We start from the raw sequence: 22,897 nt of genomic DNA, 5'->3' as shown, positions 1-22,897 counted from the left end.
TGCAGTGAAAGGGTCAAGTGTTTGCCTGCGCCCGGCTCAGATACTTGGATTATGCGAGTTAAGCCGCTTGGCCGCAAGCCGCCCAAATTGTAAGCGGCTTTAAGGCAGACATCAACCGATTGCGCCTTAAAGTTCAGAGCCACTCAGCACATCAGCATTCCAACGGCGATGGCCGTGTCCTTCGAGTTTCGCCAACCATTGGCCAGGACGAAACTGAAAGCCGACGATTAACAAAGGACTTCGCTGGCCCCGCGAAATGGACAAGCATTGCGCTTTGTAATTTAAATGGCTCTTTTATGGTGGCGCCCATAAAATGTACAAATAAGGGTTAATTATGTCCTGGCAGTTGACGCCAAGCATGCCAACATAAGATGCCCAAATTTGTGGGGTGCAATTGGGTCACGGGAATGTAAATAAGTGCGAGCTTAAACGAATTTTATGCCTTCCTACGCTCACTGAATATATATGTATGTATTTTCTACGTAGGCTTTAAGTTGTTTAAGCCGTTTATAAACTATTGTGTGATAGATTCAAATCCACGTACGTGCTCTAAAAATTTGAATCTGTGAAAAGAGCAGAAAGCCCCTCATTAAATGGGGCTTATGGCATGAACTGCCTGCGAATCAGTTAACGCACCACTTTCTCGGCTTCTGGCGAAAGTGACAGGCCAACCAGCTTATTAACCCTTGTCAGCAACGCCCCCTCCGGCAACAAATCGCTAAACGGATGTTGCCGCTGTATACACGGCGAGCAACAACTTCAACATGGCCAACAAAAGCTCCTTTTTTACCAAAAATAAAAGGGGGGGTGCGAAAAAGACGCCGTAAAAAGCAGACTCACTCGATTGCCTCATCGACAAACCGGAAACAATTGACTCGATTACCCGGCAAACAAAAACAACTTGCCAACATAAACATGACATACCAATAAAAGCAACAAAAAAAGGACAACGGAACAGAAGCCACACACACACACACACAAAAACATTGTGGCAAGTGGCAAAGAGTGCGTGTGAATGGATGTTGAATGGTTAAGGGGGGACTAGGGTTAAATGTGGGTCGACCTCTGTTTAGTTTTCCGGAGTCCTTTCCACTAGATTTTCGCCCATCGGTCTAAGGACTTTTTTGACAGGGTTTTCTGCTCGCTTTCATTTGATTTGATTTCATTTGATTTGAATAAATGTGTGTTCGACTTCTCTTCCTTTATTTGATTTCGTTGGTCGAATTGTTTACGCTGCTGCGAATGCTCAAACCACATTGTACTATTTGTGATATTGTTATTTATGCCACAATTCTCACTTTTTTTGGAGCTTGGAAAAACGTTTCTAAAAAAAACCACAAACTGTTTTATTGTCTGTGTATTTTTTATTGCGGGTTAAATATTAATTGGTATTTATGGACCAGCATGCATTTTGCATACATATACAAGGCGATTTGTGTTCTTGTCATGTTTCTCGCAAATCAAGTTAAACAAATTGTTTTAGATAAAAAAATATGTAAATGTGTACATGCGCATATGGTAAGTGTTATCACTTACTGTTGCCTATTTTTAAATTTAATTAAATTAACATTGCAAATAAAATGAAGTTTTAAAGCGTTGTTTTTGGCCCTTTAATTTGTACAACTGAAACTTTTGATTGCCAAACTAAGTTAATCCATTTAGTTTAGTTACTATTGTTAGAAAATGCCATCTTTGTAGTTCAATGTTTATTTATTATTTGTTTTATTACCTTACTATCCCTTAATTCTATGAAATTAACAAGTGTCGTATGTAGAGCTTCCAAAGGATCGATTGTAAAATATCCTTATCCTAATCTTAATTATATTTCACTGAATGTTTGCAAGCCTTTTCACTCCCCTACTTTTCGATTCTCCTGGACTTTTTTTTCTTTTTCGCACTGGAAGCACTTGTAATCTGCTCCAGCGATGAGTAACCCGTCGAAGTTGAATCTCGACTTTGGCGATAGGTGTGCAGCGGTTTCCTGGTCAACCAGAATCGAATCACAAAGTAAAACTCCGCCTTCAGTGCCAGCATGGGTGGAATCTGAAATGGATTTGAATATAAAAGCAAGTGGCCAACCAGGAAGTGGGGCATCTCACCTTCTCCTTCACCGAAATGCGCTGCACGTGCCACAAAAACTCGGCGACACCGATCACGACTGCAACGACCACGCCGACGATCAGCACCACGAACAGTCCACCCACCGAATCCATGTCGAACTGGCCATCATCGATGGTCGGGACATTCGAGTCGCAGGTGCTCTCATTGCTGTTGAACCACTTGTTCCGCAGCTTGAAGAGCTCGCCCCTCTCGCTAAGCCTGAGGATTCCCACGCTGAGATTGGAACGAAAGTCGGCGTCTGTTTGGTAAAGGAAAACTAGATGAGAACGCTCATTAAACGGAGTAACTTACTCAGCGGCACTGCAATGCCATAGTGCTTCTCGCCAAAACTTTCACCGATCTGGGTTAGCTCGCAGTTGCGCTGCACGTAATACTGCAGATTGGTGGTCTCCATTAGGAAGGCGTAGGTACCCTTGCTCAGCTTCACCCGATCCACGCCCTCCTCGTTGTTCTTGGTGAAGGCATCCGGCTTGAAGGACAACATCTTGTTCCACGCCATCCGGTTGTCGGTGTCGTTCGATTCGGAGAAGTACACCGAAGTGGCGCCGCCACGAATGGTGCCAAATTGCACCTTGTTTTGGTCCACCAAATCGTGCAGGGATCCAATATCGCCAGCAATCTTCGACGAGGTTATAAAGGCGGCCAACTTGGCTATGTATGTCTGCGAGATTAGCAGGGCAAAGATCCACCAGAAGGCGGTCAGCAAACGCATGGGAAGGCCCCTAAAATGAAAGGTACACTCGGATTAATGCAAATCCTACTAGTTAGTATAAGCTAGAAGTCGAAGATCTTCCACTTGCCTGGGCAATAGATCGCAACCTTGATTAAGTATTGAGCCCAACACTAGCCACAATGCGTTGCTCAAGTGCCAGATGTTCTGCCGCTCCATTTCGCGATTCACATTCTCCACCGGCTGATCCCACTCATATTGATCAATGCGACCGGTGAAGATCAGGGCAAAGGCCGTGATCATCATCGCAATCATGACGAATAGCCATACCTCGGCATTGTACGGATTTAGGAAGGCATATATATCCGCCTTCGGTGGAGGCTCCTTGTACGAGAGAATACTTATGCCCAGCTGCATGAAGGGTACAGTGAAGTCCACCACCGAACGACGCGCTTGGGTTATGGTCAAGTCACAGATTCCAATTTGAGCATTCTATGATAAAACGAAAGAGATTATGGTAAGCAAATAAATATTTTAAAGTATCTTAAAGTATCTTACATTATCAATCAACTGCCTGATTATACCATCCCATTCATCTGTGTTCGCATCGTAACTGCCATATTTGTTATCCCTAACTGGCTCAAAGTTGAAATCGAACTTGCACTCTTGGGCCAACATGTAAATCAAATCCACGGCATAGCCCTCGAAACGTTCATTGCCCTCGTAGTGGACTCCTTCGGGCTCCTCGCTAATAATAATGAATAATAATAAGATAAGATATAAGATAGTTTCCCAACTCACCGCCAGCTGAAGTACGGTTTGCCCACTCGAGTGGCCACTGTGTATCTGATGGGTTTCTGGGAGAAATCCTCTTTGTTCTGAAGTCTCTTCTGCTTAAGGGCTTGTGTTGAGTTCTCGCGCAGTTTTTCAAAGTCCACTAGTTGAAACTCCTTGTTCCAAATGTGAGTTACGCGATCAATGATGGGGTTGTAAACTTCAAGATTAAAATCTTCTCGCTGGCCATCAGCATTAATCTGCAGTCTTTGTGTTTTAAAGGGAGGTTTCACCATCTTTGGGGTTATCTGAAAACGAAAATCCAAAACAGTTTGTACATATTGACCTTGCCAAATTGCTTTTTGAGAACTTTTTAACAGTGGACTCGACCTTAGTACATGTCCGTTTGTCCAGCTTTCCGTATAAATGCATACAAACAACTTGCCTGCTTCATTTGCTCCACCAGACGCGGTCCTGGCTGCCAGAAGCCACGTCCGCAGCTAAAGTTAGGTATGTAGAATCCTGGAAGCTGACTTATTTCCAAGAGAGCATTGTAGAACAGCACGATGGAGTCATACACGAGCTGGGATCCAAGTGAGGAAAACTATACAAAGGACCAAATAAATGAGCACAGCATTTGCCGAGTTGTATTCTTTGATTTTACCCTGGTATCCACACTGTTGTCGAACACATCTATTTCATCGTGAACCGGCGGAGGCACATAGGTTCGTATCCTGACAGCTGCCACGGCGACGGTGAAATCCCGTGAGTAGAATCCATCAATGCCACTCAGATGTGTATCCAAGTTGGTTAGAAATAAATGCTGTTGATTTGGAAAGTAATAAAGATTAATACTTGATTTTAAGACATAAATCTGATTTTCAGTACTCACATTAAATGAACCAGTCATATTATATCCAATCGAGGCATTAATTACGTCCACCAAAATGTCGGACGGACAGTCCAGAAGGACGAACTTTTCACGAGCGTTGTTGATGCGCTTCCACAGAATCCTGTAATCATCTCCTCGTTCGAATTCCTGCATCTTGATCCCGGCTTTGTGGAGCTGCTTCCATGCTAGGATGTGCTGCAGGCGAATAAGGTCTTTGTGGGAAAGGATATGTTAGGATAAGGTTTACAGTACGCTACTAAGGAATTAAAAGTTAAATGCAAATGTAGAATAAAGTTAAATATTAAATATTCACAAACTATAGAACATGATAGCTAACAATACATACGGGAACTCCTCTCGTAGGCTATGGTAAAGGACTTCCAGTCGAAGGTCTTGCTGGCCAAGATGTCTGAGAAGGCGGCGGACAGGAAGAGCTCCATTGGAGCCACATTCACCGTGAGTTGGTGGTTCATGCGCTCCCTGCTCGACTGCTGGGGATGCCAATCGAACTGCAGATGCGGTATACCCGTCATATTGCACAGTACCTCGACGATATCTATGGTGAATAGGGGGGAGAAGGAGAGCGAGTGTGGTGGTGTTTATTTTTGTTTAGAATGATCGGAGGAACTAGCGGAACGCACAACGAAAGTGGCGATCAAAACACAAAGAGCACAACGCAAACATTTTTCTTGGCTCTGCTCCAAATGGTTCCCCAACCACCGGACGCTTTATTTACTGCAAAAATATTTGGATCCAACGCTGGGCAGCCCAATTTTATGACCGAATTGTGTGAGAGTGTGTTTTGGGTATTTTGAAGAATCATTAACGAGGTTGACGAGCCTTTAGAAGATCTCCTCGCTGCTCTCTTTCTCTATACGTTCTCTTTAATGGATTTTGTATATGCAGCTAGACAATTTATTTTATGACGCCGAACCATATGATTCGTTTTAAAAATAATATATCCCAGAGAGGGTATGGTATACGTAGGAAAATGAAACTTACCGCTGTTTGTCTTTGAACTTGGTCCGAAAATAGCGGCCACCCCACTTCCAACCAAGTCGCAAGCTAAAGCAGTTAGATTTATAGGGTTAATTGTGCACCACTTCCGCACTTCCGCCAGTACTCACAAATATCCTGCAGGACAATGCTGTCGTCGACGGTCACATAGCGCTTGATTGCCTCCAGTTTGAGAGCGGGATTTACTGCATTCACTTCCTCGAGTGCCGCACTAAAGGCATCGGCCAACTTCATTTCCGTGTCGAAGAAAATGGCTCCTAAACGAAAACAGTTTGTACATTTTGGACATACTCTTGAGTTATCAACCAACCGATTTTGACCACTAAGGTGTCTTCATTGGCGCCACTGGATATTGCTAGTGCCAGAAGAACCAGGAACTGTAGACCGTGCATTACTACAACTTTAAACAGAGCACTAGAAAAGTATAGCAACTTTTAACGCACTAAAAAATATATATTTTTTAACGCACAACGATATAATTCCCAGCCAGAAATCGGCCAGATCCGGGCAACGCTCCACGAGCACTGACAATCACAAAAAATGTATATTTTTTAAACCTCCGGCACGAGCGATCTCTGCGAGACTTACTACGTCATGGAGAACAGCGGCCATTGTGGGTGGATTCCATGCTCGCCGAGAAGAGCAACCACCACATGTCTAGACTCTAGAGTCTAGCGTCTAGCGTCTATACTCTATACTCTTTTATCTAGACCATGCAGACACGACCATTAGCTGGAAATGAACCAGTGAATGAAAACTAAATGTGCTCTAAAATTAGGCAGGCCACTTTCAAAACAATTTATAGAACATAATTTCACTACTAACTAACTATACATTCATACATACAAATATTTTTTTTTTTTATTATTTTTTATTTAATCTTTGTAAGGAAAATCATTTATTGTCAACTATTAAAACATTAGAGCCAACAGAAAAGTTTACTAAAATTAATTATCCAAATTATTTCATTGAAAGTTTCGTAAAATCTCCAGAACATTCAATATACCCAAAATGCGCTTTCTGTGTTCTAAAATAATTCTACAAATATAGCTCACAATATATGTGGACACCATGGAGTGCCTCATTTCCAATGCGACTCTCTAATGAAATGCCAAAGTAGAAGACGTCAATCGTCCAATTTCCCGACCACCTAGCTGACCGTCTTGCTGCGGGACTTTTCCTTGGAGCTGCGCCTGGAACCGGATGATCGCCTGGAGGACGACTTGTCGCTGCTGCTGGAGATGCGCATCGGCTTCTTGCGAACCCAGAACTTCAGGGCAAAGATGAGCTCCGCCTTGAAAGCCTGCCACGGAGTCACTCGCTCCTCCACTGCCACATTCTGCACGTTCCACAGGAACTCAAAGATGCCCAGGATGACGCCGATGAGAACGCCACCGGCGAGAACAAGAAACACTCCGCCCAACTCAATAATGGACAGCTCGTCACCGTCCACCTCGTGGTAGGAGTCACAGGTGACATTGTGGTTCTTCCACCACTTGTTCTTCATCTTCTGCAGCTCGCCCCTTTCGCTCAGCTGGAGAATGGAAACGCTGAGGTTGGTCCGGTAATCAGAGCCTGGTTGAAATGGAAGAAAGTAATATCCCAACTCCCTCAACTGCCGGCACAGCTACTCACCCAGTGGCACGGCCAGGCCGTAGTGCTTCTCCCCGATCTGCTCGCCAATCTGGGTGAGATCGCAGTTCCGTTCGATATTGTAGGTCAGACTGGTGGTCTCCATTAGGAAAGCATAGCCGCCCTTCTCCTTGCGCACACGTGCCACTCCCTCCTTGTTGGTGCTGGTGAAGGCCGAGGGATTGAAGTCCTTCATCTGGTTCCAGGCTCGCTGGTAATCCGTGTCATTCGACTCCGAGAAGAACAACGAGGTGCTGCCACCGCGCATGCTACCGAAGTGCACCTTGTCCTGTTCGATGAGGTCCTGCAGGCTCTTTATGCTGCTCTGCCACTTGTTGCTGGTCAGGAAGGCGGCCAAGTTGGCCGTGTAGGTACTGAGCATCATCAGGGCGAAGAACCACCACATGCCAGTGAGTATGCGCATGTGTGGACCTCTGTGAGTGTAGAAAGTTTACATTACGATACCCATTAATATTATATAGTATATAATCTGAGACCTTGGTAGAATGTCGCAGCCCTGTTGCATGATGGAGCCCACCATCAGCCAGGTCGAGTTGTTCACATTCCATATATTCTCCAGCTCATCCGGATCCTGAATGGCGGGATTCGGTGGCAACCATTCGCGATACGAAAGTCTGTAAGCAAAGTCAATTAATGTTCAAAACAGGTAACAGGTAACCTAATCCCACCTGGCGATGAAAACAAAAGCCAAAGTCATTATCAACTGGGCAAAGATCATATAGATCCAGACCTCGACGGCAAACGGTTCCAAGAAGGCAAACTGGTTCTTCGGCTCCGGAGGACTCTTGTAGTGCAGAATGCTAATGCCCAACTGCATGAAGGGCACCGTGAAGTCCACCACAGAACGTCGCAATTGGGTGATGGTCAGATCGCAGACGCCAATTTGGGCATGCTGGGTTTAAAAGATACAAATATCAAGTGGAGTTACTACCACTCTTCTGGCAGAACCTACGTGGTCTATCAGTTTCCGGATGATTCCATCCCACTGCTTCGTCTCCGGATTGTATTTGCCATTGCCATTAACGATCATGAACTCGTAATCGAACTCCAAGAGCTCGGAAAGCTTGCTAATGAGATCCACGGCATAGCCCTCGTACTTTTCCCTGCCTCTGAAGTTCTCGTGATCCTCCCTAAAAGGAATAAAGAAAGGCTGTAGTCCGCTGAAAACTAGATAAGTGCTATAAAACCAACTTCATCATGAAGTAGGGCTCCTCGTAGTGAGTAACCACTGTATACACCTTGCGCTGCTCCGAGAAATCCTGGGTGGTGCCGGCACTTTCCAGTTCCAAGTTGAGGCGACGCTTCTTTATCCCGTTGTCTGGTGTCCAGACCATCATTGGTTCGTTCACCGTTGGCTTGTAGATCTCCAGGTTGAAGTGGATGCGCTGCCCATTCTCGTCAAGCTTCATATTTTCGGTCTTGAAGTGCGGTTCCACATCATCCTCGGAAATGGTCTTCATCTCGTTGACTATAAATGCACCCAGCATCCAAGGAGACGGACTGCCGCAATGGCGATTGGGTGGATGGAAGGGCTGCATGGCAGCAATAACATTTCGGGCAGAACTGGCAAACAGGACGACCGCGTCGTAGATGAGAATGGGCAACATGGTTTGGTTGCCCAATATTTGCTGGGGAGTATGCTAGATTAGATCCAAGGTTACAGTCAGTTGGTCCTCCACTTACATCCACTTTGGTCAGCCGGGTCTTCTTTCTCTCGAATGGATTTGCGTCCACCACTTTCAATCGCACCGAGGTGATGTTGGCCTTGAAGTCCTCATTATAAATATCCCTCAGACCCGAGTTGTGCGTGTCCAGATGGGTGAGAAACCAGTTCTAAAGATAAAGTGACTTAGTGACCACTTCCTCGCTTCCATAAATGAGGAATTACCCTAAATGGACCCTGCAACTTAAAGTCTATGGATACTTTTAGCAGCTCCTTTAGTGTCTTCGGCTCACAGTCCAAGATGATGCGCTGTTCGTGGAAAGTCTCGTCTGTCTCCTTCCACAATATCCGATAGTCATCCGCATAGTCCGCCAAATTTCGCAGCTTGACATAGTCACTGTTCAGCGCTTGGATGTTCATCAGATCCTGCAGGCGCGCCAGGCCTAAGGACTTGAAATGCAGTTCATATCTGTACGGAGTATACAGGCACTACTTACCCTCCGGAGTCTCATAGATCAGGGTGAAGGTGCGCCACTCGTAGTTGGATTTGATGATCTCGAAGTAGGCGCGCGAGAGTACGGACAGGGAGGGTGCCACATTGACGGACATCTGGTGGTTGAGCTGCTCCTGGCGCGTGGCCTCCAGCTTTAAATCGTACTCAATGTGTGGAATGCCGGTCGCGTTCGCGATTTGCGCAACAATATCTGCCACGGAAGGAAGGGGAACAGTCACATCGCGAACATATGTTTTGGGCCATGTCCACACACACAGGGTGTGGGTGTATGTGCTTTGCTTACCACTGGCTGCCTTTGAACTTGGTCCGAAAATAGCCGCAACGCCATTGGAAATCAGTTCACATGCTACACACGGAAGATGAATTTCTCGTAACTTGGTTCTCCCGCATCCGAGTGTATTTACTTACTAATCTGCTGCAGAAGGAAGCTGTCGTTGGTGGGCATATAGCGCTTGATGGTCACGAATCGCAGCTCCGAGAACTTCATGTTGTTCACCTCGCGAAAGGCCTGATCGAAGCTGAGCTCGATCTCCTTCTCGTTCTCGTAGAAAATGGCACCTTCAAGGGCAAAACATTGAGCTATTGCTGACACTAACCGATTAATGGAGGAACCTACCCACTGTGATTTCATTGCGATCGTCGCCGCCAAGGGCGATAATCCCCTCCAGAAACCCGATGACGATTATAAATGCATAGATGACAACTGGACAAAGGCGCATTTTTTCGTTTACCTCAACACACTCGAAACTAATTGAATTTTCTAAATGCAGCAGCCATTTCGTGTTCACTTCCCAGCTGCATATGTACAAATCTATATCTACAGACCCACACACAGACTGCCACAGAAAAAAAATAATTCAAAACTAGCAGATACAAAGTGCCGTCTTTCTTCTTCACAATTTATTTTCACGCAACGGAAGCACCCAGTCTTGGAGCGCTTCGCACGCCTACTGACTGCCGGAACTCACTGGCACGGCCAAGAATGGGATCTCAGCCGGGGGAAACTCTCTCCAGCTCACGGCGGCGGAGAGTCCGTACCACATGTCGTATACGCAACGTGCTCTCGCGCGTTTCCCTGCGACGCTTGTCCATGACGTCGGCGGCATCAGTCAGTCTGGCGATTGTTTATCCTCTCCCTGGCTGCCAGCTTCATGATCACGATATTGTTTTGATTTCTAAAATTCGTTGATTGCCAGGAAAAGCTCTTTGATGATCGGTTGAAGTGCATTCTGAATTTATAATATGAACTGGCAGCAATCACATCTTTCGCCGTATATAATGATCGTAGACGACAGTGGATCCGTGTTTCGGTGATTCTATAAATTTGCACAACGGATGCTCTTCGGTAATATACTTCTCTATGCTAATCATGGAACCATCGCCCTTGTGCGCGAAGCACAACCCCTTGACGGCATCCGGAATAACCTTGTAGTTATCCGAGTCGTTGGAGAACACCCTGCCATTGCTCCAATTGATGAAGCTCAGATCATGTTGATTGGGCTCCAGGCGGCGGCGACCGGCGAATATATCTGCCCACGGATGAGACTTCGATCCAGCGGTCTTGTACCTGCACAAACTGTGCTCCAAATCGATGTAGCCAGAGATATTAAAGCCCTTGGAATCTCGGGTGCTCACGAATACGATGGTCTGCGGGTAAATGCACTAGGCAAAGTTACCTTACTAAACGTTCATGATTACAAATCTTACTGAAATCGTTTTGGTTGCATTCAGCTTTTCGCGCTTGAGAAGTGCCATAGTCAGTGGATCATTGGTGACATTATGATCGCTGAAATAGAAGCGCGTTCCCAGTGGGGAGACGTGCTCCTCGTTGAACTGGGTGGGCGTCATCACGCTTGTTCCCACTGCGACCCTCAGGGGGACTAGTTGATGTATGATATTATCGTTGGGCAGATACCGCCTGTCCTCCAGCTTGACAAACGAATTCAAATAGTGGTTGTAGGCGATGTCCTGTTTTGCATTTTCCAAAGCCCGAAATCCTTTGGAACCGGCGTGTTTTCTTTGTGAGTCCTCCATGTCGTGGGTTTCATTTACAAATGATTGAATATATGTGTAAGCCAAAAACAAGTGGGTTGACAGCCCAACAAAATGTATATATTAAATAATCAACAAACTCTGACACTAACACACGACACAAACACACTCTTTTTAATATAACACTTACACATTAGAAAGGACTTTTTCCTGAACCACACCAAGGAGCAGGAACCTGCTCTTGGCTGAAGTCCATCCACACCACACAGCAGTAGGATTAGTATGGCCACCCAGGGAAAGAGCGTGGACTTCAGCGTATTGGAGTTTGACAATTACAATGACTACATCTCCTCGTTTGCCACCGTCACGGACCACAGATATCTGGGCAATGATAGCACGATCAAGACCATCGTGCAGCTGGGCTACCGCACCACCAAGATACCCTACACCGCCGAAGAATATGTGAAAAGAGTTGACATGGCCCTGGAGGCCATTAGGCCAAAGCTGGCACACGTGGGCCTCTTCAGCGACCTCCTGGCGCCGACGAACAGGGACCCAGTGCTTCTGGAGTTCAAGGCCCGCGAGCTGCTTAACTTGAACAAGATACTCTCGGTACGATGGACTTCCTAGCTGATATGCTCTCCTTTCAATAAATTGCATTTCAGACCATCGTTTTTACCTCGTACATCCACGTGGACGGCTCGGAGATCTCCGGCTACATAGACCTGGACATGAGCTGGCGCAACTGCTTCCGCGAGGCAATCAAGCACACGGATTGGCGGGGAGTCTTTCAAGGTCGTTCGCGCCTGAAGCCCATGCCCCACCATCTCAGCTACTCGAATCCCCGGTATAACATGGTCAAGTACACGGATAGCGACAACTTCCAGGTGATGCACGACCACCACTTCGGACTGATGTTCATGCATCGTGGTGACCACAAAATGATTTCGGTAGGTGGTCAGTTCAACATTTACTCGAGGAACGCCAAACGATCGATGGTCTACTCTCCCAAGTTCGGGTATGTTGTGTTCTACGATCACTTTGTCCGCAAGAAGGTCTAGCACGTGGAGATGGGGCCAAAAAAGTCAGTATCAAAATTGTAAATATAGAAAGTGTAATGTTCGTATAAAAGCAGAAACTATTAAAAAGTTAAATTGCATAAACCCTATGAACTGCATTATAAGTAATGGGTATCAGGTAGTCGAGGCCCGTGTCAGAGTGTGTAAGTATAAAAAATAAAAAATTGTATACAATATGTTGTTTTTATATTTTGAATATTCCCTTAGCTTATCAGTGTATATGTACAATTACAACAAGAATAACGACTAAAGTATAAAATTATAATGCTAACCTAATCGATGACAATGACTTCCGTGTGATCCTGAGGATCCAAGTCCACCGTCTCCTCGACCTCCGTACGCGGATACCAGTAGTCGATCTTATTCTTGTTGCTGGGTTTCTTGGAGGAGATCAGGGTGCGTCGTTTCAGGCGCTTCAACTTCTTTTTCTCCCGCTTCTTCATCTTCTCCTGGGCAAACTCCAGAATGGTGTCCCTCAATTCCATTCGATAGTTTTTCAGGTTGCTTAGTTCCTGAACTAATGTATCGTCACCAGTTGGTGCACGATTCTCCTCATCATCCTTATCGGCGTACAAGGATGCGAAGTCGGTCCAGGACTCGTTGGTATCTGCCAGTCGTTGCGTTTGCAACTTGAGCAGCTCCTCGGTGAGTACCAACTTGGATGTGGCCCACTTCATCAGCTGGTGCTTCTTGCTGCCCATTTGCTGCCGATAGCTGAACAAATGGAACGACAAATTGGGCACAATCTCCTGCGGCTCCAGTACTTGTGGCTTCAGTGGCGCCTCCGTCACCTTTTCACTCGCAATCGGAGTGGGCGTGGTGTTTGTGGCACGTGCCTCTGAGCAGGACACCTTGCGATCCATTACGTTGCCCATGTTGTTGTCGATCCGAAGACTCGATTCTCTCTGACAGCTGCAATCATCCATCCCCCTGTCTTATATGTCACACCAAAAACAAGGGTTTCCGCAACAGGGGCTTTTACCTGGCGAGGAGCTTTACCTGCCCGCGAATTTGGTCCACTTTCCCGTCCGACTTGCTGGGCCAAAATGCGTCGCTGTTTATGGCCCAATCCAAGCACCTGGTCCGGATTAACATAAAGTTGACAAAGTTATAATAAATGCTACGAGACACAACTTAAAATTAAATCCATTTTGGGATTTGTTCTTATAGACTCTATACATTGGCTAATTACCCAGCTTACCTTGGATAATTTTCCTGTTGCAGTTCTTAGCTGTTTGCAATATCTTATATTCTTAACTTTCTGCTTCTGACTGGTGGCTTTTCTAATCTCAGTTCAAATGTGAAACGCTAGAATTAGCACAAGGAAATGTTTGACTGAAATCAAAATCAGATTAACCAAATTATTTTGTTGTAGTAATATCTGCTGGCCAGTTGACAACTCAGGAAACCTACCACCCTATTTGGGCAACACTACGTGGACTTTTTTTTAGACAACACTTATGTGACATGAGTGAAATCAGTTATGAACATTATGAACATAAATAATAATATATGTTTTTAATTTTTTATTTTTTTAAGTAACATCATAACGTAGCTCACTTACAAACTTACTTATAATTTAAATAAATAAAATTCTTAGGAAAAATCAGCTTAATCCGTTTTAATAATACATGTAACTTATTTATATAAAAGATAAGATACCATAACTTATAGATTTAAAATCTTTTAGGGCAATAGGAGGGTTTCCCGTTTATACGATATTCAATACTGTAACCCTAAAAATCACGATTATCGATTCTGTTAACTCTTTTATTTCAAAACCGCTAGAGTCAGTTAGTTGAAACTAAGGACTTTTTGAAATATAACTTACCACCGATTTTTATTATTTAAACAAAAGTATAAGTTATGCAGTTATGCCTGATCTTAAGCGAAATGCATTCTAACAGTTGTTTAAAAATTTCCTATTGTTATCTATACCTGGTTTTTCTTAGGGGAAAGGCGAATTGGCAGGCAATACTGAGATCTGGAAGACCATCTGTCGCATCCCAGGTATAAAATCGGCCATAAGAATTTAAAGCTTCGAAAAAAACCCAGCCGTTGACCTGCCCAAAATCACAAGCAGGTCAGAACACCACCCACATCGACTACCTGTCGCACTATATAAACCCACCAAATCAACCTCATCATTATCACTCACACTCCAACCGTTGATAGCCATGGCTCAGTCCACGAATTCCAAGAAGCTGATGATGTTCCGCACTCCCAACGAGGAGGAGGCCCTGAAGAATCAGATCTTCATCTTCAACTCGCCCATTGACTACAAGGACCAGCAGCTGATCGTGTACCAGAAACCAGGCATCCTCACCGGAGACCAGGACTACGGCTACTGTGTGGTGTATAAGCGAGATCACTACGTGCTCAATAACCCGCCCAACTTCAAGAGCCCCACGAAGAGGAGCTTCCTCAACGAGTGCATCCGCCAGTTGTATCTGATGAACGGCATGGGTCACAAGATGTACTGGAGGACCACAAGTGCAATGGCACTGAGTACTCCCGGCGAAGTGTGGCACCAGGTGAACAGTTGCCTGCTCCCAGAGCGACTGACGCCCCAAAAGGAGAGCCTGAAGCGGGTGAAGAGGCAACTTTTCCGGGATCCCCGGGCAGATCGCAAGAATCCCAAGCCACTCAAGGGCAAATGCTGGGGCACCCAAGTCTTCTGCTTCAAATCGATGCGTGAGAAGATTGGCAGGAAGTACATCCGCAGGGGCTATCTGACCATCGCACGCCGAGAAGCCCTGCAGGAGATGATCCGTGAGCACTTGGCACGCGAAATGGTCTGCACTCCGGCCGCCTGCAGAACGGTGATCAGCGCCTCCGACGGAATCTTCAATGTGAATGCCGGCGTCATCGGCGACATCTGCAGCTACCACAGCCACGCGGCTCGCCATCAGCCCGTCGTGGAGCGCCGTCTGACGGCGGGGGAAGCCCGTCTCCGGAACAACGAGGCCTGTCGCCTGACGCAGCGGGCCAAGCGGCTGGAGGCCATGTTCATACACGAACAGGTGCGACGGGCCGTCCAGAACCACCAGCTCATTCTCGAGGAGTCGGTGCGATCCATCTACTATGCCAAGGAGCTCTTCCGCCTGATCGAGGATCACGAGGAGTTCGTCTACACGGACAACAAGATCCTGTCCAGAATCTGACGAACCCTTCTCGACTGGCATAGCCACCACTTTTATACGTTTTAGAGTACACATATTTGTAATTATATAACATTTAGAGAATAAAATGGAAACCACAAAAGTATACAATGAACTTGAACTTTGAATATTTATGGGCTGCTTAATATTTAAACCTTTGAAATAAAAGACTTTTTAACATATTTCGTACAAATTTTAAAAAATTTAAAGCGATAACATTTAAAAACACATGTATTGTATAAAAATTCGTTTCATTTCGATTTGAAAAACTATAATGCTGGTAACGATGGAATCCAGATCTTTATTATGCCCTGGGGCATCTGGGGTTACGTCGTCTTTTGTTGCTCTATCAGCTTGGAATGGACGTCCATCAGGCTCTGAAAAAATGGTACATATAATAATTAATATTAATAATAATTAGAGTTTATTACAAAAATAACGTGGCTGCAAGTATATTTATATTTTAATTATTGTCAAGGTCCTAAGATTTTATAAAGAGAATTGCTTTTTTTTCTTAAGATTATATAACTAATAAAAGGGCATTCAAATGAAATATTTAATTTTGATTTATTTTTTTTAGCTGGATTTTTCTAACTTAAGTAGCTTGAAGAACTAGTTTATAGCCGCAGGCAGTCTTCCATCCGATAATCATTACTTTTTTGAATCGCAGAGATAGTCCTCGAAATCAGTTCCATATACTTAAAAATAGCTTTGGTCTCTAAATGTGCAGTTTGGCATGGTAAAAGTGAAAATAAAGCTGTATACTTTACGCAATATCAGTTTATGTAGCCCTCCAGTGGGGAGCCTTCGTCTAGATCTCTGAGAATGCCCTGTGAAATTGTGGGAATGGCCAGTCAGCCAGTCGTTAACAAAGTTCTGTTTCTCTTAACTACTTAAGCATATACCTACAACCGTGGAAGCTTTAATATTACAAGCATATAGGCATGCAAAATTCTTAGACTTAACTAACAACCATATAAGAGTGCTCATGTATCCAACTTCTGGTTCCAAAGATTAGGCAAATTTACAAGTGTGATTAGGGGGTTATTAGACCAACACCTTCGGCAAACCCTAAAGCACCAGTATACCAGTTCTATGTCCAGTTCGTCTACAAAATCGACGATATCAAGGGCGGGCATACCTTGAAGTATTTAACGGTCTTAACTCTCAGCTCCAAAGTGGCATCCTCGTCGCAGATCATCAGGGTATTTTTATGCTGCTGGAAGGCACTGACGGTCCACATGTGATTCACACCCTCCTCGATCGCCTTGTACAGGGCAAATGCCTTGTGAGCTCCGGTGATGAGGATCATCACCTCCTTGGAGTCCATCACAGTGCCAACGCCCACGGTTAAAGCCTGTTTGGGCACCTTGCTCATATCGTTCTCAAAGAACCGGGCATTCGCTTCCAGTGTATCCTGCGCCAGAGTTTTCACCCGCGTTCGCGACACCAATGAGGAGCCGGGCTCATTGAAGGCAATATGGCCATCGGGTCCAATGCCACCGATGAAAAGCTCTACTCCTCCAGCCTCGCGGATCTGATCCTCGAACTTATTGCACTCGGCCACCAGATCAGCTGCATTGCCATCCAAAATGTGCACATTCTTGGGCTCAATGTCGATGTGCTTGAAGAAGTTGTTCCACATGAAGTAGTGATAGCTCTCATGGTGATCTCTGGCCAGTCCTAGAAAAACAATGGGGGACAATTGACAATTGATCTAGCAATCGTTATGTAACAATAACTCACCCACATACTCATCCATATTGAAGGTTTTCACGAACTGAAAGGATACCTTGCCCTGCTTGTGAAACTCGATCAGTTCTTTGTACATTCCCAATGGCGTGGATCCCGTGGGCAGGCCCAAAACAAAGTATCTAAAGAATAGTGGCTGTTACCAAGTGTCAAGTGTTTATAGTTTATATGTATATGCATACCTGTCGGCACTCGGCTGAAAGTCATTGATGCGCTTCATCACATATTTGGCCGCCCACTTGCCCACTGAGTCGCTGGTTTCCAAGATGACCAATCTCATTGTTAAGCTGAAAGGGTTTTAAAATATTTATAAAATACGTGCAGAATATGATATCCTTACTTTTCAGTGAAAATCTAAAACACATTACCCGCTGTGAGTACCGAAAAGGAATGACAGTTCCGATATGGAAAACAAAGGCGTTATCGTTAACTAGCCCAACCCAGGATTTAGATTAGATGTTGATATTGTGGGATAAGATACACGAGTAATGCGGCCCATTCAGTTGTGTTTTTCGTGTGTGTACTCACTCGCTTGTTTATTGTCCAAATCAGCTGATAAGCCGCAAATACTTGGCTATTATTGACAATTAACCCATTTATGGCGTTGCCCCCATGGAAAACACTTTCGTTCTCGCTTGGCAACGCTATTTGTACTTGAATTTATGCAATATATGTGTATAAACTTGGCTACTCACCTTCAAAACACGCTAATGCAAACAGCTGCTTATTGATGATTATTATTACTTGATTTTTGCTCGCACTGCTGCTTTTGTCGCTTATTTCCGATTTCAGCTGCGAACTGAGACTGTTCAATTGTTCAATTCGAACAGCAAATTTATGCGGCGATTAGCTCGAGTTTGAGTTTGTTTTTGCGGCTGCGGTTGGAATAAGAGAGAGAAAAAGAGAGAGAATAATCAGAAATGCAATTGCAAGCAGCCTTGAGATTCTTTTGTTATCGTTATCGCGGGTTGAACGGTCACTGCATTTGCCAGTTGAACGAACTTTACGCCGCATCATTCGCGTTGAGTGCGTTTCGTTTGAGTGGTTTTGCTCTCTTCTCTATCGCCAGGGTTGACACCTCACATTTTCGAAAGAAACAATCATGGTCGCAAAATGAAGAGAAATGATATTTATAAATATGAAAAAGCACGTTGGTTTTGAAACGTCCTGCACTCAGAAATAATCGATAAGTCACTCAAAAATAAAGTTTATGAGCGAACACACGCATTGAACAAGAATTTAGGCAACTAATACAAACGCAGAAAAATTAAAATTCCAAAAATAACTCATGGCGACGAATAGAAACGCAAAGCGAGTGACGAAAAAAGGGCCACCAGGCGACGAAAGTGAAATGCATACCCTACAATTACCGAATTCGTAGGAGCGTATTGGTTTCAGTATACACCCTCTCTTTAGAACTTTTTAATACTTTTTTTTTTAAATTGTTTTCTCTTACAAGATAAAAGCTTCTTTTTAATTTTTATTAAACATGGTTTCTTTATTTTTAATTATCAAATTATTAGCAATTACATACATAAACGTAGATGTACTTAAAATGTAGTTGTATTCATCAGTTTTTGTATAATAGTCTGTGTGGGCGTTGCATTTGTTTGGCCGGCGTAAAACGCGACCACGCCCACCCATAAAAAATGCGACGGATCGCTGAGCCGCTACGTGTACTTCCATTTTCTTTCGTTTTTTTTTTTTTTATTTGTTGCTTTTGTAATTGTTGTGTTTGTTGTTCTTATTGTTGCTTTTCTGGTAAAATGTCTGCAGGAAGCTCAAGAACCGGTCTAAACCGGGAGAAAGCCGTTTTGGTGGATCGTAAACCCTATGGCCATGGCTAAAAATATATATGTATTGCTGGCTGGTTGTCACTTCCGTAGGCATGAGTCTATATATATAATGTATGTATGTATATGTATATGTATAATGTATAATGTATTTTATGTTGATTGTACAAAAAATACTTAAATAAATATGTCTGTTGTCAGAAGCATTTGTTGTTTCTTATAAATCCCTCACTACGTGCTCGTTGTTTTTTTTTACTTGGTTGCTGACGTCGGACTGGTTTATCTGGGATATTGCTTAAAAACTAATTTACTAAATATGTAGGTGGTGGGGCGTAAGTACATCGAAAATATTGTTTTCTTGCAATATTTTCAAAGTTCTTGCCGCCGCGAATACAAGAAGTGAACGTGTTACGCATGTAAATTCTATGTGGCATAAGAGGAGGCCTCTCCAGTTTATACCAAATAAAGTTTACAATGGGATCGGTTAACGTGGAAACAGAAAAAATCGAAACAATGAACTATAGAATTTGTTAAGAAAGGGAAAACGAAAGTGTACAAACGAAAGAAGATTCAGTTTTAGCTGCTTGAGCAGCAGATCTCTACACAAATGTTTTTGTTTTTGATTAAATAACTGGCGCTGCGGCCACAAAAAATAACTTAGCTGAATAATAAATCTCTGTACCTCGGCGTGTGTTTTTGGGATCTAAATTATGATCTTCGTGTGTGCTTGTTTTGTTTGTCTGGTTCTGCTGCGCTTGATTTTACATAATGGCGCACTTCTCGCTTGACTGCTGAGGATCGCCCTGCTGGTGGTAGAGCTGCTCATTGCCGTCCACGGCGCTGACGCTGCGACGACGACTCAGCCGGGAGGAGGATGTGTGTTGGGACACAACGCGCTTGATGCGATCCAGATTGGCCACGGCCTCGCCGTCGGAGTTCAGCAAAATCGTCCTGGTGTTGTCGGCGGAGACCCACTTCTGTGACTTCATCACAAGGCTCGATGGTGGCTCGTGCGAGGCCCTAGTGTCCGCCGACCAAACGGTGATCACGCCGTTTGGCTCGATCTTCACCGACCGATGGAACTTGTAAGTGGTCGAAGGACCGTTCTCGTTGATCAGCCGCTGCAGCTGCCAGCCACCGATGGCCACCTCGTCGCTGCCCTTGTTGAACAGCCTTACGAACTTGCCCTCGGGATCGATCTCCTTGATCTCCACGCTGCCCTTGGCACTGGCGGACACATAGTAATCGGAGACGCTGTGATCCTCCGACTCGTCGACCACGGCGCGTTTGCGCTTCACGGCAGCAGAGGGAGTGCGACGCGATGGCGTGGCACGCGTGGAGTTGCGCAGCGACTGGCTGAAGGACTGCACTGTGGCCGTGTTGGTGGCCGGGGTGATGTTCAAACGAGCCTCCTCGCCCACCAGCAGCTTGTCGTATGCGGCGATTTCCAAATCCAGGGAGACCTAAGCAGGATAAATAGATTTAAGTGTTAATACGTAAGCGAGTTTAGACAAGTATTAAAGCTCACCTTGATGTCCATAAGGTCCTGGTACTCCTTGAGCTGTTGCGTCATCTCTTCGCGCAGCCGAACGAGCTCTTTCTCGAGAAGGTCTATCTCTTGACCGTGGCGTTCGCGATCGTTGTCCAGTTGGCGCTCCAGCTCACGGATGCGCGAATTGAGGTCGGCGTTGGCTTGCTCCAGGTCGTGGATATGGGCGTTGAGTCCTTCGATACGCACACGAGTGGAGCGCAGCTCCTCGATGGACTTGTGCGTGGAATTGGATGTGCGTGCGGCGGCCTCTTGCAGACGCTGGATCTTGTCCTCGTAGAGGGCTTGGATTTCATCGCGATTAATGAGCATCTGCTCCTCGTACTGGGCGCGCAGCTCCTGCAGCGACTGCTTCAACTTGGCATCGTACTCGGAGCTGAGGCGACCGTCGATCTCGCTGTACTCCGTCTGTTTGATGCGGCGCGACTCGTTGATCTCCTGCGAGTGGATCTGATCCTTGAACGAGAGCTCCTCGCGCAGACTCTGAATGGTGTTCTCCAGGTCAACGCGCGACAGTGTCTCCTGCTCCAGGTTCTTGCGCGTTTCCTCGAACTGCTTGCGCAGTCGCTCCAGCTCCTTAAGCGCCTCATTCAGGTCGTCGTTAAGCTTCTTCCGATCGGCGTTGGCCTGGTTGTATTTGTTGTTCAGCTCGTTGGCGCGCGACTCGTACATGCGGACATTGCCTGCGGGTTGGGATAATCAATTAATTAATGTTCGTTAAATTCAGAAGAGGGATGATTTTGTCACTGCAAGGGAGGAATATCATGGGATAATCATTATATACAGCTCAGCAACTTAATGAATGTTTCCTTTTTGCTGGAAACCACGCCTTTTGTTTCTTCTTAGTTTTAATTTTATCATTACTCTGCTTTCTTTGCCCTACAATTATATGATTTTCCAATCGATTCAGTTTCCAAGCACTTACCCTCTGCAGTGGTGCACTCCTTGTTCTTCTTGTCCAGCTTGTTCTTGAGCTCCTCGTTCTCCTCCCAGAGACGCTTGATATCGATCTCGGCACGTGCGCGATCCCGTGCCGTGTCATCGAGCAGACGGCGCGTCTCCAGCAGCTCGGCCTCGAAGATGTTCTTGATGTTGGTGGTCTCGCGGGTGACCGTGTCCCTGGTGGTCTGCACCTCGATGGTGAGGCGGGAGTTCTCCGTCTCCAGGTTGCGCACCCGGTCAATGTAGGTGGCCAGGCGATCGTTCAGGTTCTGCAGCTCCACCTTCTCGGCCACGCGCGAGTGCCGGGTGGGGCTGAGGGGGCTGGAGGCCGTCTGCGAGTGAGTGGACGGCGGCGGCGGCTGCGGACCCGCCGATGGCGGCCGGGGGGTGGAGGTGTTGCCGGGCTGCGGCGTGGCGGTGCCAGCACGTCGGGATTTGCTCGACATGTTCACGCTGCAAGACAAATGAAATGTGCAGAATAACACGTGAGATTTTTGTGACTGACCTCTTTGGGACACTACACTTGAAGAAAAGTTGAATAACACAATTGCGTGGCTTATTAACGCGTTTTATGTGCAACACTTATAGTTGAACTTTTTGGTTCGCTGTAGGGTATATTATTTTTGCGCCCTGATAAAATTCCAAACAGAACCGAACACGAAAGAGGGGAAACGCACGAAACGCTCAAAAACAGAAGCTAAACGAGTTTCTCGAACGCGCGCTCTCTCTCGCAGTCGCCCTTTCCTATCACTCACACACACGCACGTCGCTTTCCACTCAAGCGACTGTACTAAAGCGGACGAGGAAAACGAAGTGGGTTTGTCGGCGTTTGTTTATGGGCGTGGGGGCAAATGGCGCGGCTAATACTAGTTTAATCAATCGCAATGCTTAACTAATCCAGGCGACGCACTTTAAACGATTTGATAAGCAGCCGAAAATTGCACAATATGGCGCTTTTAATTCAATATTTACAGCGATTTTACACAATTACAGGTAGGGGGGCTACTTCGATTTTGAGTGAAACAGCGCCACATGGATCTTTCGGCACTTACTTAGATATTTAAACGTGTTCTACAAGTTTTTCCAATGCTCGTGGATAGCAGCCCAACTCACCTGACTTTTTATAACTAACGAAAAATTCACAAATTTAAAAATGAAGTATTTTGCAGCAAGAAAACGCGGCCGACGCTGGAACTTGTAATCGAATTTGTTGCGATGGTTTAAGAGACTAATCGATAACATTCGGCATGCCTGGTGTGACCAAGCGCCGCACTAGAAAAATGCTTAAAACAGCTTTTCCCTAAATTGATATAAAAAAAACAATT

General features: G+C 45.3%; 8 protein-coding genes across 15 annotated transcripts; 2 read left to right on the top strand and 6 right to left on the bottom strand.

Moving 5' to 3' along the window:
• Positions 1 to 1,374: 1,374 nt before the first annotated feature.
• LOC6731094 (glutamate receptor ionotropic, kainate 2) lies at positions 1,375 to 6,150 on the bottom strand. Its single transcript, XM_002078216.4, has 13 exons — positions 5,785 to 6,150; positions 5,585 to 5,731; positions 5,460 to 5,522; positions 4,804 to 5,013; positions 4,458 to 4,669; positions 4,230 to 4,388; positions 4,011 to 4,169; positions 3,593 to 3,873; positions 3,350 to 3,539; positions 2,922 to 3,283; positions 2,413 to 2,843; positions 2,100 to 2,359; positions 1,375 to 2,043 (listed from the first exon to the last, which is right to left on the bottom strand). The coding sequence occupies exons 1-13, from the start codon at positions 5,864 to 5,866 to the stop codon at positions 1,858 to 1,860; spliced, it is 2,742 nt and encodes a 913-aa protein (XP_002078252.1). The 5' UTR covers positions 5,867 to 6,150; the 3' UTR covers positions 1,375 to 1,857.
• Positions 6,151 to 6,392: 242 nt separating this feature from the next.
• LOC6731093 (glutamate receptor ionotropic, kainate 2) lies at positions 6,393 to 10,056 on the bottom strand. Its single transcript, XM_002078215.4, has 12 exons — positions 9,921 to 10,056; positions 9,713 to 9,862; positions 9,588 to 9,650; positions 9,288 to 9,494; positions 9,016 to 9,233; positions 8,811 to 8,960; positions 8,319 to 8,755; positions 8,080 to 8,257; positions 7,796 to 8,019; positions 7,604 to 7,741; positions 7,110 to 7,540; positions 6,393 to 7,049 (listed from the first exon to the last, which is right to left on the bottom strand). Exons 1-12 carry the CDS (start codon positions 10,021 to 10,023, stop codon positions 6,625 to 6,627), a joined length of 2,724 nt encoding a protein of 907 aa, XP_002078251.1. The 5' UTR covers positions 10,024 to 10,056; the 3' UTR covers positions 6,393 to 6,624.
• A 126-nt stretch (positions 10,057 to 10,182) lies between these two features.
• Positions 10,183 to 11,374, bottom strand: LOC6731092 (cilia- and flagella-associated protein 299). 2 transcript variants are annotated; one of them, XM_016179600.3, is made up of 2 exons: positions 11,012 to 11,374; positions 10,183 to 10,966 (listed from the first exon to the last, which is right to left on the bottom strand). In XM_016179600.3, exons 1-2 carry the CDS (start codon positions 11,336 to 11,338, stop codon positions 10,562 to 10,564), a joined length of 732 nt encoding a protein of 243 aa, XP_016023625.1. In that variant the 5' UTR covers positions 11,339 to 11,374; the 3' UTR covers positions 10,183 to 10,561. The 2 variants fall into 2 exon arrangements, with proteins under 2 accessions (XP_016023625.1, XP_002078250.1); XM_002078214.4 differs by having other exon boundaries at positions 10,183 to 10,951.
• A 204-nt stretch (positions 11,375 to 11,578) lies between these two features.
• LOC6731091 (cilia- and flagella-associated protein 299) lies at positions 11,579 to 12,464 on the top strand. Its single transcript, XM_016178949.3, has 2 exons — positions 11,579 to 11,908; positions 11,962 to 12,464. The coding sequence occupies exons 1-2, from the start codon at positions 11,579 to 11,581 to the stop codon at positions 12,355 to 12,357; spliced, it is 726 nt and encodes a 241-aa protein (XP_016023624.1). The 3' UTR covers positions 12,358 to 12,464.
• A 99-nt stretch (positions 12,465 to 12,563) lies between these two features.
• Positions 12,564 to 13,737, bottom strand: LOC6731090. Its single transcript, XM_016179599.3, has 2 exons — positions 13,577 to 13,737; positions 12,564 to 13,453 (listed from the first exon to the last, which is right to left on the bottom strand). The coding sequence occupies exon 2, from the start codon at positions 13,299 to 13,301 to the stop codon at positions 12,648 to 12,650; it is 654 nt and encodes a 217-aa protein (XP_016023623.1). The 5' UTR covers positions 13,302 to 13,453; positions 13,577 to 13,737; the 3' UTR covers positions 12,564 to 12,647.
• A 509-nt stretch (positions 13,738 to 14,246) lies between these two features.
• Positions 14,247 to 15,616, top strand: LOC6731089. Its single transcript, XM_044923898.1, has 2 exons — positions 14,247 to 14,458; positions 14,551 to 15,616. Exon 2 carries the CDS (start codon positions 14,553 to 14,555, stop codon positions 15,537 to 15,539), a length of 987 nt encoding a protein of 328 aa, XP_044779833.1. The 5' UTR covers positions 14,247 to 14,458; positions 14,551 to 14,552; the 3' UTR covers positions 15,540 to 15,616.
• Positions 15,617 to 15,642: 26 nt separating this feature from the next.
• Positions 15,643 to 18,573, bottom strand: LOC6731087 (glucosamine-6-phosphate isomerase). 5 transcript variants are annotated; one of them, XM_016179593.3, is made up of 7 exons: positions 18,547 to 18,573; positions 17,984 to 18,163; positions 17,471 to 17,575; positions 17,283 to 17,410; positions 16,678 to 17,219; positions 16,307 to 16,366; positions 15,643 to 15,913 (listed from the first exon to the last, which is right to left on the bottom strand). In XM_016179593.3, the coding sequence occupies exons 3-6, from the start codon at positions 17,566 to 17,568 to the stop codon at positions 16,313 to 16,315; spliced, it is 822 nt and encodes a 273-aa protein (XP_016023614.1). In that variant the 5' UTR covers positions 17,569 to 17,575; positions 17,984 to 18,163; positions 18,547 to 18,573; the 3' UTR covers positions 15,643 to 15,913; positions 16,307 to 16,312. The 5 variants fall into 5 exon arrangements, with proteins under 5 accessions (XP_016023614.1, XP_039154373.1, XP_016023615.1 ...); XM_039298439.2 differs by lacking the exon at positions 18,547 to 18,573 and having other exon boundaries at positions 16,302 to 16,366; positions 17,984 to 18,228; XM_016179594.3 differs by lacking the exons at positions 17,984 to 18,163; positions 18,547 to 18,573 and adding an exon at positions 17,629 to 17,755.
• Positions 18,574 to 18,758: 185 nt separating this feature from the next.
• LOC27208636 (lamin Dm0) lies at positions 18,759 to 22,839 on the bottom strand. 3 transcript variants are annotated; one of them, XM_039298438.2, is made up of 4 exons: positions 22,625 to 22,839; positions 21,556 to 22,025; positions 20,610 to 21,313; positions 18,759 to 20,544 (listed from the first exon to the last, which is right to left on the bottom strand). In XM_039298438.2, the coding sequence occupies exons 2-4, from the start codon at positions 22,016 to 22,018 to the stop codon at positions 19,843 to 19,845; spliced, it is 1,869 nt and encodes a 622-aa protein (XP_039154372.1). In that variant the 5' UTR covers positions 22,019 to 22,025; positions 22,625 to 22,839; the 3' UTR covers positions 18,759 to 19,842. The 3 variants fall into 3 exon arrangements, with proteins under 3 accessions (XP_039154372.1, XP_016023612.1, XP_016023613.1); XM_016184191.3 differs by having other exon boundaries at positions 22,686 to 22,838; XM_016184192.3 differs by lacking the exon at positions 22,625 to 22,839 and adding an exon at positions 22,078 to 22,357.
• Between the last annotated feature and the right edge of the window lie 58 nt (positions 22,840 to 22,897).

Source organism: Drosophila simulans, chromosome 2L (assembly GCF_016746395.2).
Source record: "Drosophila simulans strain w501 chromosome 2L, Prin_Dsim_3.1, whole genome shotgun sequence".
In the NCBI taxonomy this organism is placed as follows: Eukaryota; Metazoa; Arthropoda; class Insecta; order Diptera; family Drosophilidae; genus Drosophila; species Drosophila simulans.
This window is presented reverse-complemented; position numbering and strand designations above follow the sequence as displayed.

Bases quoted from the DNA above. Each gene is read 5' to 3' on its own strand.
- LOC6731094 (XM_002078216.4), bottom strand. From the start codon at position 5,866: ATGCACGGTCTACAGTTCCTGGTTCTTCTGGCACTAGCAATATCCAGT. The intron at 4,670-4,803 runs GTATGTATTGTT...TTTCCCACAAAG, and splicing joins AGCCTACGAGAGGAGTTCCC to ACCTTATTCGCCTGCAGCAC. The intron at 4,389-4,457 runs GTGAGTACTGAA...CCAAATCAACAG, and splicing joins ATATGACTGGTTCATTTAAT to CATTTATTTCTAACCAACTT.
- LOC6731093 (XM_002078215.4), bottom strand. From the start codon at position 10,023: ATGCGCCTTTGTCCAGTTGTCATCTATGCATTTATAATCGTCATCGGG. The intron at 9,234-9,287 runs GTAAGTAGTGCC...TCAAGTCCTTAG, and splicing joins GATCTATGAGACTCCGGAGG to GCCTGGCGCGCCTGCAGGAT. The intron at 8,258-8,318 runs GTTGGTTTTATA...TATTCCTTTTAG, and splicing joins GAGCCCTACTTCATGATGAA to GGAGGATCACGAGAACTTCA.
- LOC6731092 (XM_016179600.3), bottom strand. From the start codon at position 11,338: ATGGAGGACTCACAAAGAAAACACGCCGGTTCCAAAGGATTTCGGGCT. The intron at 10,967-11,011 runs GTAAGATTTGTA...AACTTTGCCTAG, and splicing joins ATGCAACCAAAACGATTTCA to TGCATTTACCCGCAGACCAT.
- LOC6731091 (XM_016178949.3), top strand. From the start codon at position 11,579: ATGGCCACCCAGGGAAAGAGCGTGGACTTCAGCGTATTGGAGTTTGAC. The intron at 11,909-11,961 runs GTACGATGGACT...ATTGCATTTCAG, and splicing joins ACTTGAACAAGATACTCTCG to ACCATCGTTTTTACCTCGTA.
- LOC6731090 (XM_016179599.3), bottom strand. From the start codon at position 13,301: ATGGATGATTGCAGCTGTCAGAGAGAATCGAGTCTTCGGATCGACAAC.
- LOC6731089 (XM_044923898.1), top strand. From the start codon at position 14,553: ATGGCTCAGTCCACGAATTCCAAGAAGCTGATGATGTTCCGCACTCCC.
- LOC6731087 (XM_016179593.3), bottom strand. From the start codon at position 17,568: ATGAGATTGGTCATCTTGGAAACCAGCGACTCAGTGGGCAAGTGGGCG. The intron at 17,411-17,470 runs GTATGCATATAC...ACTATTCTTTAG, and splicing joins TTTCAGCCGAGTGCCGACAG to ATACTTTGTTTTGGGCCTGC. The intron at 16,367-16,677 runs GTATGCCCGCCC...ACAATTTCACAG, and splicing joins AGACCGTTAAATACTTCAAG to GGCATTCTCAGAGATCTAGA.
- LOC27208636 (XM_039298438.2), bottom strand. From the start codon at position 22,018: ATGTCGAGCAAATCCCGACGTGCTGGCACCGCCACGCCGCAGCCCGGC. The intron at 21,314-21,555 runs GTAAGTGCTTGG...CCCAACCCGCAG, and splicing joins GGAGTGCACCACTGCAGAGG to GCAATGTCCGCATGTACGAG. The intron at 20,545-20,609 runs GTGAGCTTTAAT...TATCCTGCTTAG, and splicing joins AGGACCTTATGGACATCAAG to GTCTCCCTGGATTTGGAAAT.